The sequence below is a fragment of the Lycium ferocissimum genome, chromosome 7 (genome assembly GCF_029784015.1).
Source record: "Lycium ferocissimum isolate CSIRO_LF1 chromosome 7, AGI_CSIRO_Lferr_CH_V1, whole genome shotgun sequence".
Classification (NCBI taxonomy): Eukaryota; Viridiplantae; Streptophyta; class Magnoliopsida; order Solanales; family Solanaceae; genus Lycium; species Lycium ferocissimum.
The window spans coordinates 52,981,084-52,996,159 of NC_081348.1; the positions used below are offsets into that span (position 1 = coordinate 52,981,084).

Here is a 15,076-nt window from a genome sequence, read left to right on the forward strand (position 1 = left end):
TATCTAAATTATAATTTTAAAATATTGAATTAATCTGATCCACTTTGACTCCAACAATTAGTTAAATCAACTCTAGAAAAGCAAACAGGACAAACTATTGTGTGTGACTGGGGCATTAATAAAATACCCATCTGTCCCCATTTCAGTCAATTTCCAGCTTCCTTCAGAAACAGGGACGCCGAAGCGAACACACAGTGGTAAGTGACACTGACCACCATGGCCGCAACCACCATTGTTAGGTCTCCTATGTTGGAAACTCTCTATTTAAGTGGACTCATATATTTAATATAATTGTACATAGATATGCTATTAATTAAAGATGTCCTTTTTTCTTAATCTAATAAAGTATTATTTTTATGAGCTATATATGTTATAAGGTATGGATTTTATATGCGTAAAAACTTAGTTAACTTTTCAGTTATAATTAATGGGTTCATAACCGAAGAGTTGTACCTCTTTGAAAAGGTTACATTCGAAGAGTTATGTTTTTTCCGAAGATATGCCTCGCTATTATATATTAATTGTGATCCTTAAATCTGTTAATAATTTTTTTCCTCTCTGCCCCATGAAAAGAATTATCATAAAGAAAGTAACAAGACTTAGAAGATTTTGCCTTACTTCTATCAATTCTTATAATGGATCAAGGTAAGTGCCTCTACTATTCTTCTAAGAATTTATATCACTGTCTAATAATTTACTTACGATTTTGTGTTGTTCATTAAAGTTTTCCATCATCCTAAACTTTCCTTACCAAGGATTCACCTAATCCGTGGCAAAGTAGGTTCCAATTTTCAATTTAGACGTCTTTGAGCGCCTATAGTTTTGGTAAGAGAAAATGACAAAAATGGTTTCTTATAGGTTCAAAATAGTCCCTTAGGGATCACTTGAGCAACTTTGATCCTTTAAATTTGCCAAAAATAAGCGTTTTTTGTTTATCAAATTTTCGATCGTTAAATTTAATCAAAAGGGTGTAATTATTTATTAATCAGAAACCCCAAAATTATTCTGAAAATTTTAGAAACTTCAACATAAGAAACTACACCAAATAATAAAAAAAATAACCAAAACTGCACATAAAAATACCAGACCCTTAAAAGAGACCAAAAATAACATAAAATATAAAATTTGTACTTCGAAATGTGAGTTCACGTTAACTATTTTTTATTTTCACAATTTCAATTAAATTTAACAATCAGAATTTGATAAATGAAATTGGAGTATGCCTGAAAGCTTACAAGCCCGTGCGAAAATAACAGCAGAAATGTACAGTAAGATCGCGTACTATGTATTCTGGTTCTACATTTCTTAAACCTCGCACATAGAAAACTCTTAACGCACCGAAACACCTTTTTTCAATCAGAATTCGTTAAATATCTGATCAAATATTAATAATGCTCATCTTTTGAAAAACTTAAAAAACTAAAGTTGCCCAAATTGTAAGGTATTATTAAGAAACCATTTTTGTCATTTTCTTGCTTTGATGAAGTCTACACCAACTGTAACAAAAAAAAAACAAAAACAAAAACGGTGACAGTGTCACAAACACACACACACAGAGACAAGTAACACTAACCACCATGGCTGCCACCACCATTGTTAGGTCTCCTAAACTGCCCTTACCTCTACCCGAAACAACAACCACTTCAAATCTCCAATCCCTAAACCGCAACAACACTTTCTTATTCACTCCTTTACATAATAAACGACGTCGTTTTATCTCGATCTACGCTTCCACCGACAGTACCGGTTCCAGTGACCTTAGCAACAATGCATTTGGAGGTGAAATTAAGAAAGGACAAGCAATTGAGCTTAATAAAGTTAATGATGATAATCCTTATGAATTCAATTCTAAGGATTCACCTAATCCCCTTCCAAGTAGGTTCCATTTTTTACAATTACAATTTATCTAAATTTAGGGTTTTTTTTTCCATAGCATAAGGCTTGTTTGGTTCCCACCCTCAATGTGAGATAAAAATAACACTACAATCCCGAGATAACTAATCTCTGGATTAGTTAATCCGATAATTTTTTTAGCGAAAAGTTCAATGATGAGACCCTTATGACTTTGTAGACTTTGGTAAGTTAAATTTCTCTCTGAGTGAAAATTTGGAAAAAAAAAAATAATAATAATAATAATTAAAGGACAAGCAATTGAGCGTAATAAAGTGAGAATCCTTATGAATTCAATGCTAAGGATTCGCCTAACCGCTGCCAAGTAGGTTGAATTTTTTTAAATGGATCAATTTATCAAAATTTAGTTTTTTTTTATTTTTTTTTTTATTTTTTTATTTTTTATAGTATATTAACACTTGTTTGGCCATGAGAATCATTCACTTTTTTCCGGATTTTTTTTTTCTCTTTAGTTGGAAATAAGTGTTTGGCCATGAAAACTTGTATTTGGAATTTGGAAAACACCATTGTTTTGTAAAAGAGAACAAGCAATTGAGCTTAATAAAGTTAATGATGATAATCCTTATGAGTTCAATGCCAAGGATTCGCCTAATACCCTATTTCTCTAAATTTAGTTTTTTTTTTTTTTTTTTTTAAGTAGTTAACTGTATTAATTGTGTTTTGTTGAAATTGATTATGAATTCAATGCTAAGGATTCACCTAATCCCCCACCAAGTAGGTTGAAGTTTTTGTAACGGATCAATTTCTCTAAATTTTAGGTTATAAGTAGGCGTTTGGCCATAGAAACCAAATATTTTTCACTTTATTTGGAATTTTTGAAGTTGGAGTTGTATTTGGTTATAGTTTTTGCAAAATAATATTTGGTTGTTTGAATGTACTGAAAGTGAAAAAAAAAAAAAAAAAAAGGTAAAACAGGGTTTTGGGTGTTGAATTTTCATGGCCAAACACTGAATTCCAAATAAAGTGAAAAAAGTTTCCGGGAAAAAGTGAATAATTCTCATGGCCAAACGGGTATTGATTGTTTTGTAAAGAAGAACAAGCAATTGAGCTTAATAAAGTTAATGATGAGAATCCTTATGAATTCAATTCCAAGGATTCAACTAATCCCTTGGCAAGTAGGTTGATTTTTTTTTGAAAATGGATCAATTTATGTAAATTTAAGGATTTTCTGATACTGTAATCATATTGATTGTTTTGTGTTGGAATTGATGAATATTAGGGCCATTAACTTCGGCTGATTTGAACAATATGGCGTCTGAAGGTTCTCGTCTTCGGGTTGCTTATCAGGTTATGCATGCATTTCCTTTTTCTTTATACTAATTGATTAATAGAGGCAGATCTATATATTTACTAGGATTAATATATCCACAGCCCCTTAAACTTATCAATAAATTTCATTTAAGCACTTGCACTATGACTTGTTCCAATTGAGCGCCTGAGCACGTGATAAAGTGTTCCTATTAGGCACTTCCGGTTCAAATTTTGTAAAAACTTTTGCGCGTGTTTCAAGTGCTCATTGCATAGATACGTTAACCACTTAAAATGTGTCACCTCCTTTAGTTATACGCATTTTTCTCAATAAGTCGTAAAACCTCAGGCCTGTTTCAATTGAGGTTGATGTGTATAATTAAAGGAGATGACATATTTTATGTAGTTAACTTAACTACCTAATAGAGGCTTGAGACCACGTGGAAAAGTTTTTCCGAAAGTGTCTAATGGGAATACCTCATCATGTGTTCAGATGCGCAATTGGAAACAAACTATAGTTCGAGTGTCTAAATGAAATTTATTGGCAAGTTTAAGGGGCTATCTATGTATTAAGCCTGTATACTAGATTATGCTCTCACTAGTTTCAAAATTTGTATGTGCTTCTGTTAATCAGGTTGCTTGTCTTTCTCTCGTTGAGGTTCCTGAATGGTGATTTATTGAGCTTTCAGGGTGTGCGTGGTGCTTATAGTGAATCAGCGGCAGAGAAAGCATACCCCAACTGCGAAGCAGTTCCGTGTGAACAATTTGATACTGCTTTTGAAGTGAGTTTTCCGCTGCATTCTAGAATGAATAGGCCTCAATTTGCTAGTCTTGATGAAGTATGCATTTTTTAATGCGTGTTAGACTATTTATAAAAAAGAAGGTTTAGACTACTAATTAAAAAAAGGTTTAGACCATGATACCATATGTTAAACTGTTGACCCATTTTTGTCTGAAATAATTTAACTTCAACAGTAACTTGCTAGAATTCCTAAGCTTTGCCTTGGTCATAGATTATGGACTTTCTTTCTTTTTTTCCCTTTAATAAGTAAATAAATACTGGTGGTCAACAGTTCAAACATAAGCTAATAAATGATATATGCTTTCTCTTCAATATGGATATGAACAGATCGGTTAGTTAAACACCATGTTGCTCAAACTCTTCAAAAAAATCGACAGATACGTGTTGGATACTCTTAAAGCAGTGCGTTTTTTAAGGATACGACATGGATGCTGCAACATTTTGGAGAGTCTGAGGGACATAGGTTAAACATAGAGTGTACCCGTGTAAGAGATTAAACGTAGAGTTTACCTGTGTAAGAGACCTTAATATCTAAGAACTAGCTGCCCAAGCTGGGGAAATGCTTATTTCCTTGAAATGTTATGTGAAAAATGCTGTTATACTCCTCTTGTAGTTTCCTTTTGTTCACCCATAGACTTCACAGAGGCTGCCACTACTCTGTTCATAATACGTCGCTATGATTGAGCCCGTCCCCTTCCTTTGCTTTTACCTATCTCTGCCTTTCTCTATGCTTTTCGAATACCTCCATCTTGGGGCTTGGCTTAGATCATGAACCCCATATTAGTTTCTTATAGAAATATCTAGAGGCAGTCAAGTGGTTTTGAGGAAAGATACTTAGTTCTGAAAGTAGGAGAGGAAAATATCTCCCAGCCAATTAATTAATTTATTATAATACTCCCTCCATTCCATAATAAGTGGTGTTTTAGGCTTTTCATTTTGTTTCAAAATAAGTGGTGTTTTGGATTTCAAGAAGAAATTGATCTTATTCTTCCAAACTTATCCTTATTTATAATCAAGAATTATTAAATAGCTTTTCTTTTTCTAGGCATTAATTAGGGGTAAGTTAGTAAAAACACTCATAATTTTCTAGGAGTAAGCAATTTCTTAAGGGGTGTGCATAAACTAAAAACACCACTTATTAAGGAATGGAGGGAGTATTTTCTTGGCGTAATCCCCATGCCAAGAAAATATTATAATAAAAAATATTTTCTTGGCGTAGTCTATCTTGGGTTGGAATTTGGTTGGTCTATCTTGGGTTGGAAATTGGTTGGTTTTAGTATGCAGGAACAAAAATACTAGTGCATGGACAGAAGATCTGGTCATAGTCCCAACATTTTGTGGATTGACTATCATATTTGTTTCCAACACTATGATTTGTGACTTACAGCAACAGAAATTATCTGATCATAAGTACCATCGGCTCACTCTTAATTGCAAGAACGGTACAATTCTCACTTAGGTTGTGTCAGGCCCAAGCAACTTTAACTGATCTCCTTAATATAATACTGATACAGATAGTCAAATCCCAAAAGTTATACTGCAGGCCTTCAGCTAGCTTAACATTTCTCTTGAAATGGTCTCCCTCACCCCTGGTAAACTAATGCAGTCAGGCAAGACATAATAGCTCGGGCCTGTCAGACTTAAGGCCACAAAAGGTTCTTGAACTGAAGCTTGTGTGATTTGTCTATTTTTTCTTGAAGACTACGTCACTAAAGATTCTGAATAGTAAGTTTTAGTTGTAGCAGGAAGTCGGTTCCAATCCAATTTCCTTTGCTCTTATGTATATCAAAATAGATCGTGTTTTCATTTTCCTTTCTTGCTTGATAGGCTGTTGAAAGGTGGCTTGTTGATAGAGCAGTTTTACCAATTGAAAACTCTTTAGGGGGGAGTATCCACAGGAATTATGACCTCTTACTGAGACACCGTTTACATATAGTTGGAGAAGTCAAACTAGCAATTTCGCACTGTTTGCTGGCTAACAATGGCGTCAAAATTGAAGACCTGAAAAGAGTTCTTAGCCATCCGCAGGCATGTTTCTTTTGCTTCCTAATAATTTATATGGTTGAAACACATAGTTACACAAAACGTGGTTATGCATCAGGCTCTTGCTCAGTGTGAGAACACATTAACGAAGTTGGGATTGGTCAGAGAAGCTGTGGATGATACTGCTGGTGCAGCCAAGGTCAGACAAGATGTTATGAGTGTTCCATCTTTATGATTTAGAAGATTTCATAATTTGTTGTGGTAGATTGAAATAGATTCAACAAACTATCTTTAGACTTTTAAATCATAATATGTTTTTCTTTGACTATTTCTGCAGTATATTGCTTTCAACAAACTCAAAGATGCAGGGGCAGTTGCAAGTCTGGCTGCGTCTAGGATCTATGGTTTGAATGTGCTTGCACAAGATATTCAGGTTTACAAAAATCTATTGTAACTGTCTAGTTGTCTGTCAATATTTAAATCATTTGTCAGTCTCTCTTGTGTATGCATATTTCAGGATGATTCTGATAATGTCACCCGCTTCCTTATGCTGGCCAGGGAGCCCATCATTCCTGGTACGGATAAACCATTCAAGGTCAGTCCTGCAGTTTAGCTACTTTTCGGCAGTATAACGGAATTGCTATTTTTTTCTTGGACCTCTTCAAAGTTATTCTCACCTGATTCTGTGGCTCGTGCTTATCTATTGATCGTGGCAGACAAGTGTAGTTTTTTCGCTTGATGAAGGTCCTGGGGTGCTTTTCAAGGCACTTGCTGTTTTTGCTATGCGAAATATCAACCTTACTAAGGTTAGTTCGTCTCTGCTGAAAATGATCTGGTTAATTCTCAGGTCATGCGTTAGATAAGCAAACCCAATTTTTTGATTTCAACTTTAAATTTTGGCCCAGATTGAGAGTCGTCCGCTGCAAAAGCAGGCTTTGCGGGTGCTTGATGATAGTCTAGATGGATTTCCAAAGTATGTATCATACAACTCTTCTCTTTACATTTGCAATTTCAAAACAGAATTTATACGTACTCGTGATAATATGTAACCCATGTAAAGAAATGGATCATGGGCCTAACTCAACCCCAAAAGCTAGCTCACGAGGGGAGGATTGCCCAAGGCCATGTAATGAGACTTAGAAACCCATCCCACAACGATGTGGGACTCCCAACACCCCCCCGCACGCTCAGGACGGGACATCTGAAGCGTGGACAATATAAGACGGGGGGCCCAACATCGGAAACAATGAATCAGGAGGGGCCTGGCTCTAATACCATGTAAAGAAATGGATCATGAGCCTAACTCAACTCCAAAAGCTAGCTCATGAGGGGAGGATTTCCCAAGGCCATATAATGACACCTAGAAACCCATCGCACAACGATGTGGGACTCCAACATAGGGTGTACCTTAGTTGTCAATGAAGTTGACTGAGAACCATGAGGTCTCAGGTTCAAATCCTAGTGGAGGCAAAAAACTAGGTGATTTCTTTCGATATGTCCTCTGGTGGACAGAGTTTCTTGGTACCTGTGTTGATGGGAGGTAACTGGTACCTTGTGAAATTAGTCGACGTGCGCAAGCTGGCTTGGACACCGTGATTATCACTCACACAGACACAATATATATATATATATATATATATATATATATATGCTCAGAGCACTGCTTGTCATAATGTCATTGCATCATTGTTGTGGATGTTTCAATTGCGTGCAACATGCTTGTGCAGGTACTTCCCTTACCTTTTCTATGTTGATTTCGAAGCATCAATGGCCGATCAAAGGGCTCAAAATGCTCTGGGGCATCTAAAGGTACTTCCTAGACATATTTGATGTTGGAGTATTTATTGGTCATTCATACAGGAAGAAGCAAAGTAAGACCACTCATAAGGGCTGTCAAAGTGGTGTAGTTGAGCACCAGTTGAGAATTGTTTTATCCTTGCAGGAATTCGCTACCTTTTTGCGAGTTTTAGGGAGTTACCCTTCAGATAGTGGAATAGCTTGACATTTACAAGGTATCAGTTATATATTTGAGAGTTTCTCTGGGAGATCCATTATGATTTTTCCTTTGCTCTTATTCGCAGAATAAATAAATATTTGTTTCCTCAAGGGTCTTATTTGCCTACGTCCTGAGTTATAAACATTACTGTCTTTTTCCTTTTCGGTGGAAGTAAATTATTGTTGATATGGGAAGAGGAGAATGAGAGTAGAGGACAGAGAATCCTCAAATTAAAGATAACCAGAAGAGGAGACATATTCTAGAAAGTAGCATACATTTTATCTCTTAATTGAAAGTTGAAACCTAGCTATTCCATGATAGAGCCGAAATCAGATAAACAACTTGCAAGGGATCTTCTTTCCACGACTCCAAAATCATAAATTAAGCAGTCTGTTAGTGTACTAGACAGCTGAGTTGTAATCACCTCCCACCTTTCAGGGAAAAATTAAGAAAAGAGTGAAGACAAAATAGTGAAAGAAGGGTTGTGGGGTATCAGTAAAGGCTGAAAACGGCATTGTGGCTGGGGTTTGTTCACTTGTAATTTCTGTATTATGTGTGCTGTGCATGGCAACCTTAAGGGGCAATTTGCTAGCTGGAATTGTTTTTTGCTGAGGGAAAATCAAGGAAACCCGCAAGGGTGGCTTAGTTGGTTGAGCATGGGGCTTCTAATAGAGGTCTCATGTTCGAAACCCGCTGCCTACGATAGCAGGGGGGATTTGCCTTCTGGGTCGAGCTTGTCGCACGGGACTTGCCTAGTGCGGGTTATCTCTCCTGTGTGGTTTGCGGCCGCAGGAGCGGGGTTTACCCTGTGCACACCCGAAGGGTAGTGGCTGCGGGTTCCCTTGTCATCAAAAATCAAGGAAAATAGAAGCTTTCTCAATAAAACATAAGAAAAAAAGGAACAGGAAGGTGATAGAGTTCACATTTTTGCTAATAGAAAATTTCTTTTCGCTACTCTTTTTTTTCTTAATCAAATATAAAGAAGTTACCTTTGGATAAAACTTTCCATTGTTTGATGTATTCAATCAACTCATGAGAACCATGTAAAGAGACGAAGCCACTAAAGAGAAAGACACATTAAAGTTCAGTCTACAAGGAGAAACTTCTAATTAAAGAAAGAATACTCTAAATTAACGTATCAAAAAATGGAAAGAATATTCTAGGTTGTCGACAACTTTGTTCTGAACGCAACTCTAGCGTTGTCCCTGACACAGTGAACACATGTTCATTCCTCTTTGATTTGGTGAAAGAATAAGTCAAGTTCTCGGGATGAAGTTAGAGGAACCTTTGTAGACCCTTTTATGGGGTTTTGTGAGGATGGTTGGTTTAGTTAAAGGAAAAGTGACTTTTTCTCTGGTGAATTGCTTCCTCAGATTACACAGAATATGATAAAAACCTTCTCTCGTGTTGCTGTTTTTGCAAAATCACCAGTTTGGTCGAGGGCATCCCAATTGGATTGACTGTTTTACAGTTTTACCTTTCGAGTCTGTAAAATCAGAATTTCGATCAAATCACACATCGCAGTATACTAGGCCTTCTAATTCTTTAAGAGGTTTATCTAAAAGATTCGCAATATAACTAGGAAGACGTTTTAAATACCACACATGGATTACTGGGCATGCGAGTTTGATATAGCCCATTTGATATCTTCGTATCCGAGAATCAACAAATTCGACTCCGCATTGTTCACAAAATTTCGGGTCTTCTTTTTAATCTCCGATTACTTGATAATTTCCACAAGCACAAATTCTGCTTTTTCTCTTGGTCTAGAATAGGCGTCATCTGCGGTTGGCCCATCGTATTGCATCTATGAGATAAGAGGCGAAGGAAGAAATAAATTACACTGAAGTTATGCAGTCTCCTTCACTTATAAATTCTAAGGCAGATGGTGTGCTTCCTAATGTTTGAGTGGAGTGTTACTTCCCATTGTTATTTTTCGACGAGCAGCAATCATAACAGCGCCTTGTTTGTCCTTTATCCCAAAAAAAAATAAAAAAAAATAGGGCCTTATTTGAGGCAAGTGTTGAAATAAGCAGAGGAAACATTTTGGCTGAATACATAAACTTGTTTGAAAATTTCATTTTGTCACTTTAACTACACCTTGTTCCTATTGAACACCTATAGTACTTAAATTTTGTATCTGTCAGACACTTGTTTTACAAAAACCCACAAATCTTAAAGGTGTGAAGTTCAAATGCCGCTGACGTGTCAATATAACAAATAAGAAAATTACACGTGGAAACAAAGAAAAACTTTCTTTTCTCTCCCACCCACCCACTCACCCCTGTCCCTGGGCCTTCTTCCTTGACGATTACTGTCCAGAATTTTCGCTGCCTTTTATTCTCTATGTTCCTTTTGTCCTTTTATTGTTTCTTCTTCTGTTTCGAAAGCAGACCCATTTTGAAATGAATGTTATTGTTCTTTTGGTATTTAGTTATAATTGGGATTGATGGGGGAACAAATCATATTTAAAGGTGTTGATCAGATTAATAGGAGGGTATGGGTGGTGCCCGTATATAATGAAGAAGAAGTGACTAATGGATGAAGGTGGTTGAAGAAACAGAGCAAGTTCGGAAATTTCCTGCTCTGTTCATAGAATGTTTTCTATTTGATCGTTCAAGTTGTTTGATTAAGTTGGTGGAAGAATTTTTCATGGTTAATTTGTTTGCTCTGTTCAATTTGTTTCTTTGGTGAAGTTTACTGCATAAACGAGCGAATATATGGAAGAGAATATTTAAGAAATTGGTACTCTTTCGAAATAAGACCCAATAGTGTTTATTAAACAGGAAGGACACTGGAGCTGGGTTTACCCTGTGCGCACCCGAAGGTAGCGGCTGCGGGCTCCCATGTCATGGAAAAAAAAAAAAAAAAAAAAAAAAAAAAAAGGACACTGGTAGCCATAGACATATGGTGAATATTTTAGTGCTGTTGATGAGAGAAGATGGCGGTGGTGGTGGCAGGAAGGTGGTGGGAGGGAGAGAACAAAAAAGGAGATAAATAGAAAAAATAAAAAACATGGATTTCACGCGCCTAGAGTTGGTGCGTTGTACTCACTTTGCCATGTCATAAAAAAAGGGTCTAATAGATACAAAATTTAAGTACTAAGAGCTCGTTTGGTTGGGAAAAAACTTATCCCAGAATAACTAATCCCGGGATAAGTTATTCCGGATTAGTTATTCCACCCTTAAGATGGGATAAAATAAGGTTACAATCCCGAGATAACTAATCCCGGGATTAGTTATCCCCGATTTTTGTTCCAACCAAACATGGGATAAGGAGGCACTAAAATTTTATTCCGGGACTATTTTTGCTTATCCTTCACACCAAACGACCCCTAAAGATGTTCAATAGGACCAAGGTGTAGTTAAAGTGCCAAAATGACATTTTCGGACAAGTTTAGTGGGCTCTGTATGTATTCAGCCAAACATTTTTAAGTACTTCATGGGACCCGTGGAATTAATTACTGATGGTGCTTCTTTTTCCTTGTACTTCTCTGATGATGGCCATTCCTCTTTAATCATGTGATTATGGCGATTGCTGTTGGTGCTCTGTCTGCAACTGCTTTTGTTGATGTCACATCCATGTAGTTATCTTTCTATCTTAAAAGCACTTGCAGCATCTGGTAATGGGTTAAAAGACAAGCAGAAGAAACTCCCCATAACAGGTTGTAGGGTTGATAACCATTTTTCCTGTTAAATAACTTTAATGCCCTTGTAACTATTTACAAAGAAAGTTAAATTAAGAAGTTCTTTTACAAAGAGAAGGGAAAATGGCGGAAATAGAATAGAGATGAGGTAGAAGTTTTCATTTGGGGAGGGTAATTAGGGGATTAAAACAGATATTAGGGATGCAATAGTAAAAAGTTTTGGTTCAACTTGAGGTGCTTATAAGCTGCAAAGTCATAAGTTAGAGCCCATTTGGATTGGCTTATAAGTAGGTCAAACCAGCTTATAAGCCATTTTTAACTTATTTGGAGGTTTGGTAAAATAGAAAACAATTTAAATTAAGTTAAAAAGTACTTAAAATAAGCTAAAATCAAGAAGTTGCTCAACCTCAACTTATTTTTTCGGCTTAAAAGCCATTTTGGTTTGACCAACAACTTTGCCGTTTTATCCCTTATATTTTCTGTTAATTTCAATACTACCCTTCTAAAAACCCGTTAAGCACTTTTATCTAAACACGTAACTGCTTATTTATAAAATAACTTTCAGCACTTAAAAAGTACTTTAAGCACTTATGCTTAAAAGCCACTTTTTTTTCCAGCTAATCCAAACGGGCGCATTAGGAGTGACCACTTGTGGCTTATAAGCACTTTTGGTGTTTACCAAACGCACAGTTAACTAAAAGTTTGCTTGTAAGCTGGTTTGACCAGCCTACAAGCTTATACAAACACCCTCTAAGATATACCGACTGTGGTGATCAGAGATGATTAGCAATGAAAATCTCAGAAATGGTTTCAGATGTTTTAGTTCATTCTAGTGTCCATCTCCTCATCCGGATGTAGGACTGGTTATGCTTTGCGGAGCTCGTATAGGCAGAATTCCTAAGAAAATAACTTAGGATTGTATGTAGCATTTCCAGACGCAAAACCATACGGTTTCTGTGACTTCTAGAAAAGTTGTCCTCCTCTTGGTGAGCTTTATTCCCTTCCTCTCCTGCTTTTCTATGTTTTCCCCGGACCTCCCAAAAAACAAAACAAGTATTACGAGCGTGCATCTTGTCTAGAATTGGTTCGTCGATATAGTCACGTTTGGTGTGTTTAGATTTGATGTTTACTTGTTCTTGATTATTGAAAATCTTTTAGCCAAATTTGAACTTAAACAGTTTTAATTACTAACATTAATTGCTAATGCAGGCAATCACTTAAAGAGGCTTTGCGGAAGATACACACTGGTGAAATTGGTGGTTTAACTCCGATGGCTGCAATTCCATTATAGATACCATGCAGCAGCACTGCAGAATGCTTCAGCGGTTCCATTGATACCGCGTTACGAAATCTTTTTTGCTGACTGCAATTTGATACGTGTAATTACTGAAGTTCTTTTAAGCCAGAATTCATTATCTTTTTTTGTGTTCCTCTGTATTTTTTATCCCAGATCTGTTCTCTTAGGTTCACGGGTCAGGAGCATATTTTGTTTTGAAAGAGTGAAATGTAGATGTCTAGATGAGCCAGAGGATACATGTATACATGTTTGTAGAATCTTTTGTGAAAAGTTTTTATTTATCAAGAACAGAGATAATTCTTTATTGCATTTGCCAACTTGCAATATGTGTTGGTACTCTTACAGACAGGTAAATTAATTGCAATGCTTCTTTGTCTGGTAAAAAGGGATGGACGAGGAGAAGTTCCATATGAGTTTGTGGTCAAATTCCTGAGAGAAACCAAGAGAACTGCCTAATGAACACAAAATTAAGTTTTGATTGATTGCCTAATCTCAATCAAGCTTTATATCGAAGTCGGAGTGATATGAGAAATCCAAGGTGACCCCATCTTTCATTGGCACATGTCTAAAGGGGTCGTTTGGTTGGGAAATAAGTTATTCGAGGATTACTTATTTTAGGATTAGTGATCCCACGTTCCTAGTTTAAAAAAAAAAAAAGGTTAAAAATAACACTACAATCATGCTTTTAAAGCATAACCAAAAACTAATTTAGCAAAATGTCTCCCGATATTAGTTATATCACGATTTTATCTCAACCAAATGTGAAATAAATTCATTTCAACTTTAATTCTGGGACTATTTATACTACGATTTTATCCCAACCAAACGTGAAATAAATTCATTTCAACTTTAATTTCGGGATTATTTATTTTTTATCTCTCGTACCAAACGAGCCCTAATAATAATTGCTAGCCAGAGGCCGCCAAATGATAATTGAACTAGGTGCTATCGTATCTATGTCTACCTTTAAGCCTTTTTAGGTTCCTGTCTTCGTCATAGATATGATATGAACATTGGAAAGGGTAATTAACCATAGTCATTTTCACCTTCTGCCAGTACCATAAAGTTGGAATCACAGCAATTGAATTTCATGACCCGATATCTTGAAGTTTAAAGTAATATAACTAAACTTTATTACATTGTGTCCTAAAATCTGAACTATTACAGGTGAAGTTTAAAATAGTACCCAAATCACTTAGGAGTATATTTATAGGATTAGATAAAATATACCCGCAAACATACTGATATAATTTTTTACACCCAACCTGAAAAAAGAAAACTTACGTTTAGGCTTAATTAAACGCCAAATTTCAGGATAAAACTAGCATGAAGAACGAAACCTTTGCATGGAATATTAACTTATTTTTTAATTAAGAAAAGACAATGTTCTATATGTGTGCATATCTGTTAAGTGTGGTATTCCACATTTGATCCAACACTAACTAGTCAGCATAAAATTACGTGCAAGATAACACTAGAGATTGCGTTTCCTTTAAGTCCAAATGCACTCACCTTGAATTATTTTTTCTTTTAAAAAAGATACAACCAATACTTTTCAGTCTCCACTACAATAAAATGCTTTGTAGAAAATAGGAAAGAGACCGAATAAAGAAAAAAAAGACTTGAAATTGGTCACAAGATTGAAATTATCATATTCAAATCCTTCGTACGTACGAATCATTGGTTAACGACTTAACGAACGAGCATAAATTGCAAGTTATTCCTGACCAGCAAGAATATAGACTATGAATAGCCTAAAAAGATGATACTTCGAAGGAATTGTAAGATAATTAATTCGTAGCCATAGCAGAGATTAAGACATAATTATAACATAATCTTGAGATAGAATAAAGAAAGCGTAGCGTTCATCTCCATTGTTTGTGATCCACTAGCTATCACGACCATGGGGCGTCAACCACGTATTCAAGAACAAAATATGCTAGGGTTTTCCAATAGCTAGGGAAAAGGGGGTTGGCCTCAATTTATTGAGAGTGCCTACCCATCACAGTTCAATATATAATTATTGGACCTAACTTATCCACACACATAATAATATAACATAAGGCCTTATTTCACCGCTTGGGCCACGTCACTATCCTTTCAAGCTATAATCAATTAACACAAGTCACCTTGAATTATTATTTCTTTTATAAAGATACAACCACTACTTTCCAATTTCCACTACAATAAGAT

General features: G+C 35.9%; 1 protein-coding gene across 2 annotated transcripts; it reads left to right on the top strand.

Moving 5' to 3' along the window:
- The first annotated feature begins 1,494 nt into the window (after positions 1-1,494).
- On the top strand, positions 1,495-13,192 carry LOC132065648 (arogenate dehydratase 2). 2 transcript variants are annotated; one of them, XM_059459134.1, is made up of 12 exons: positions 1,495-1,875; positions 3,131-3,198; positions 3,849-3,941; positions 5,789-5,989; positions 6,063-6,143; positions 6,282-6,377; positions 6,462-6,539; positions 6,661-6,750; positions 6,850-6,917; positions 7,672-7,753; positions 7,887-7,962; positions 8,113-9,027. In XM_059459134.1, the coding sequence occupies exons 1-11, from the start codon at positions 1,578-1,580 to the stop codon at positions 7,944-7,946; spliced, it is 1,215 nt and encodes a 404-aa protein (XP_059315117.1). In that variant the 5' UTR covers positions 1,495-1,577; the 3' UTR covers positions 7,947-7,962; positions 8,113-9,027. The 2 variants fall into 2 exon arrangements, with proteins under 2 accessions (XP_059315117.1, XP_059315116.1); XM_059459133.1 differs by lacking the exon at positions 8,113-9,027 and adding an exon at positions 12,796-13,192 and having other exon boundaries at positions 1,496-1,875; positions 7,887-7,956.
- Positions 13,193-15,076: the final 1,884 nt, after the last annotated feature.

Excerpts from the sequence above, each read along its gene's own strand:
- LOC132065648 (XM_059459134.1), top strand. The coding sequence starts at position 1,578 with ATGGCTGCCACCACCATTGTTAGGTCTCCTAAACTGCCCTTACCTCTA. Across the intron at positions 3,199-3,848 it reads GTCTTCGGGTTGCTTATCAG|GGTGTGCGTGGTGCTTATAG; the intron begins GTTATGCATGCA and ends TTGAGCTTTCAG. Across the intron at positions 3,942-5,788 it reads AATTTGATACTGCTTTTGAA|GCTGTTGAAAGGTGGCTTGT; the intron begins GTGAGTTTTCCG and ends CTTGCTTGATAG.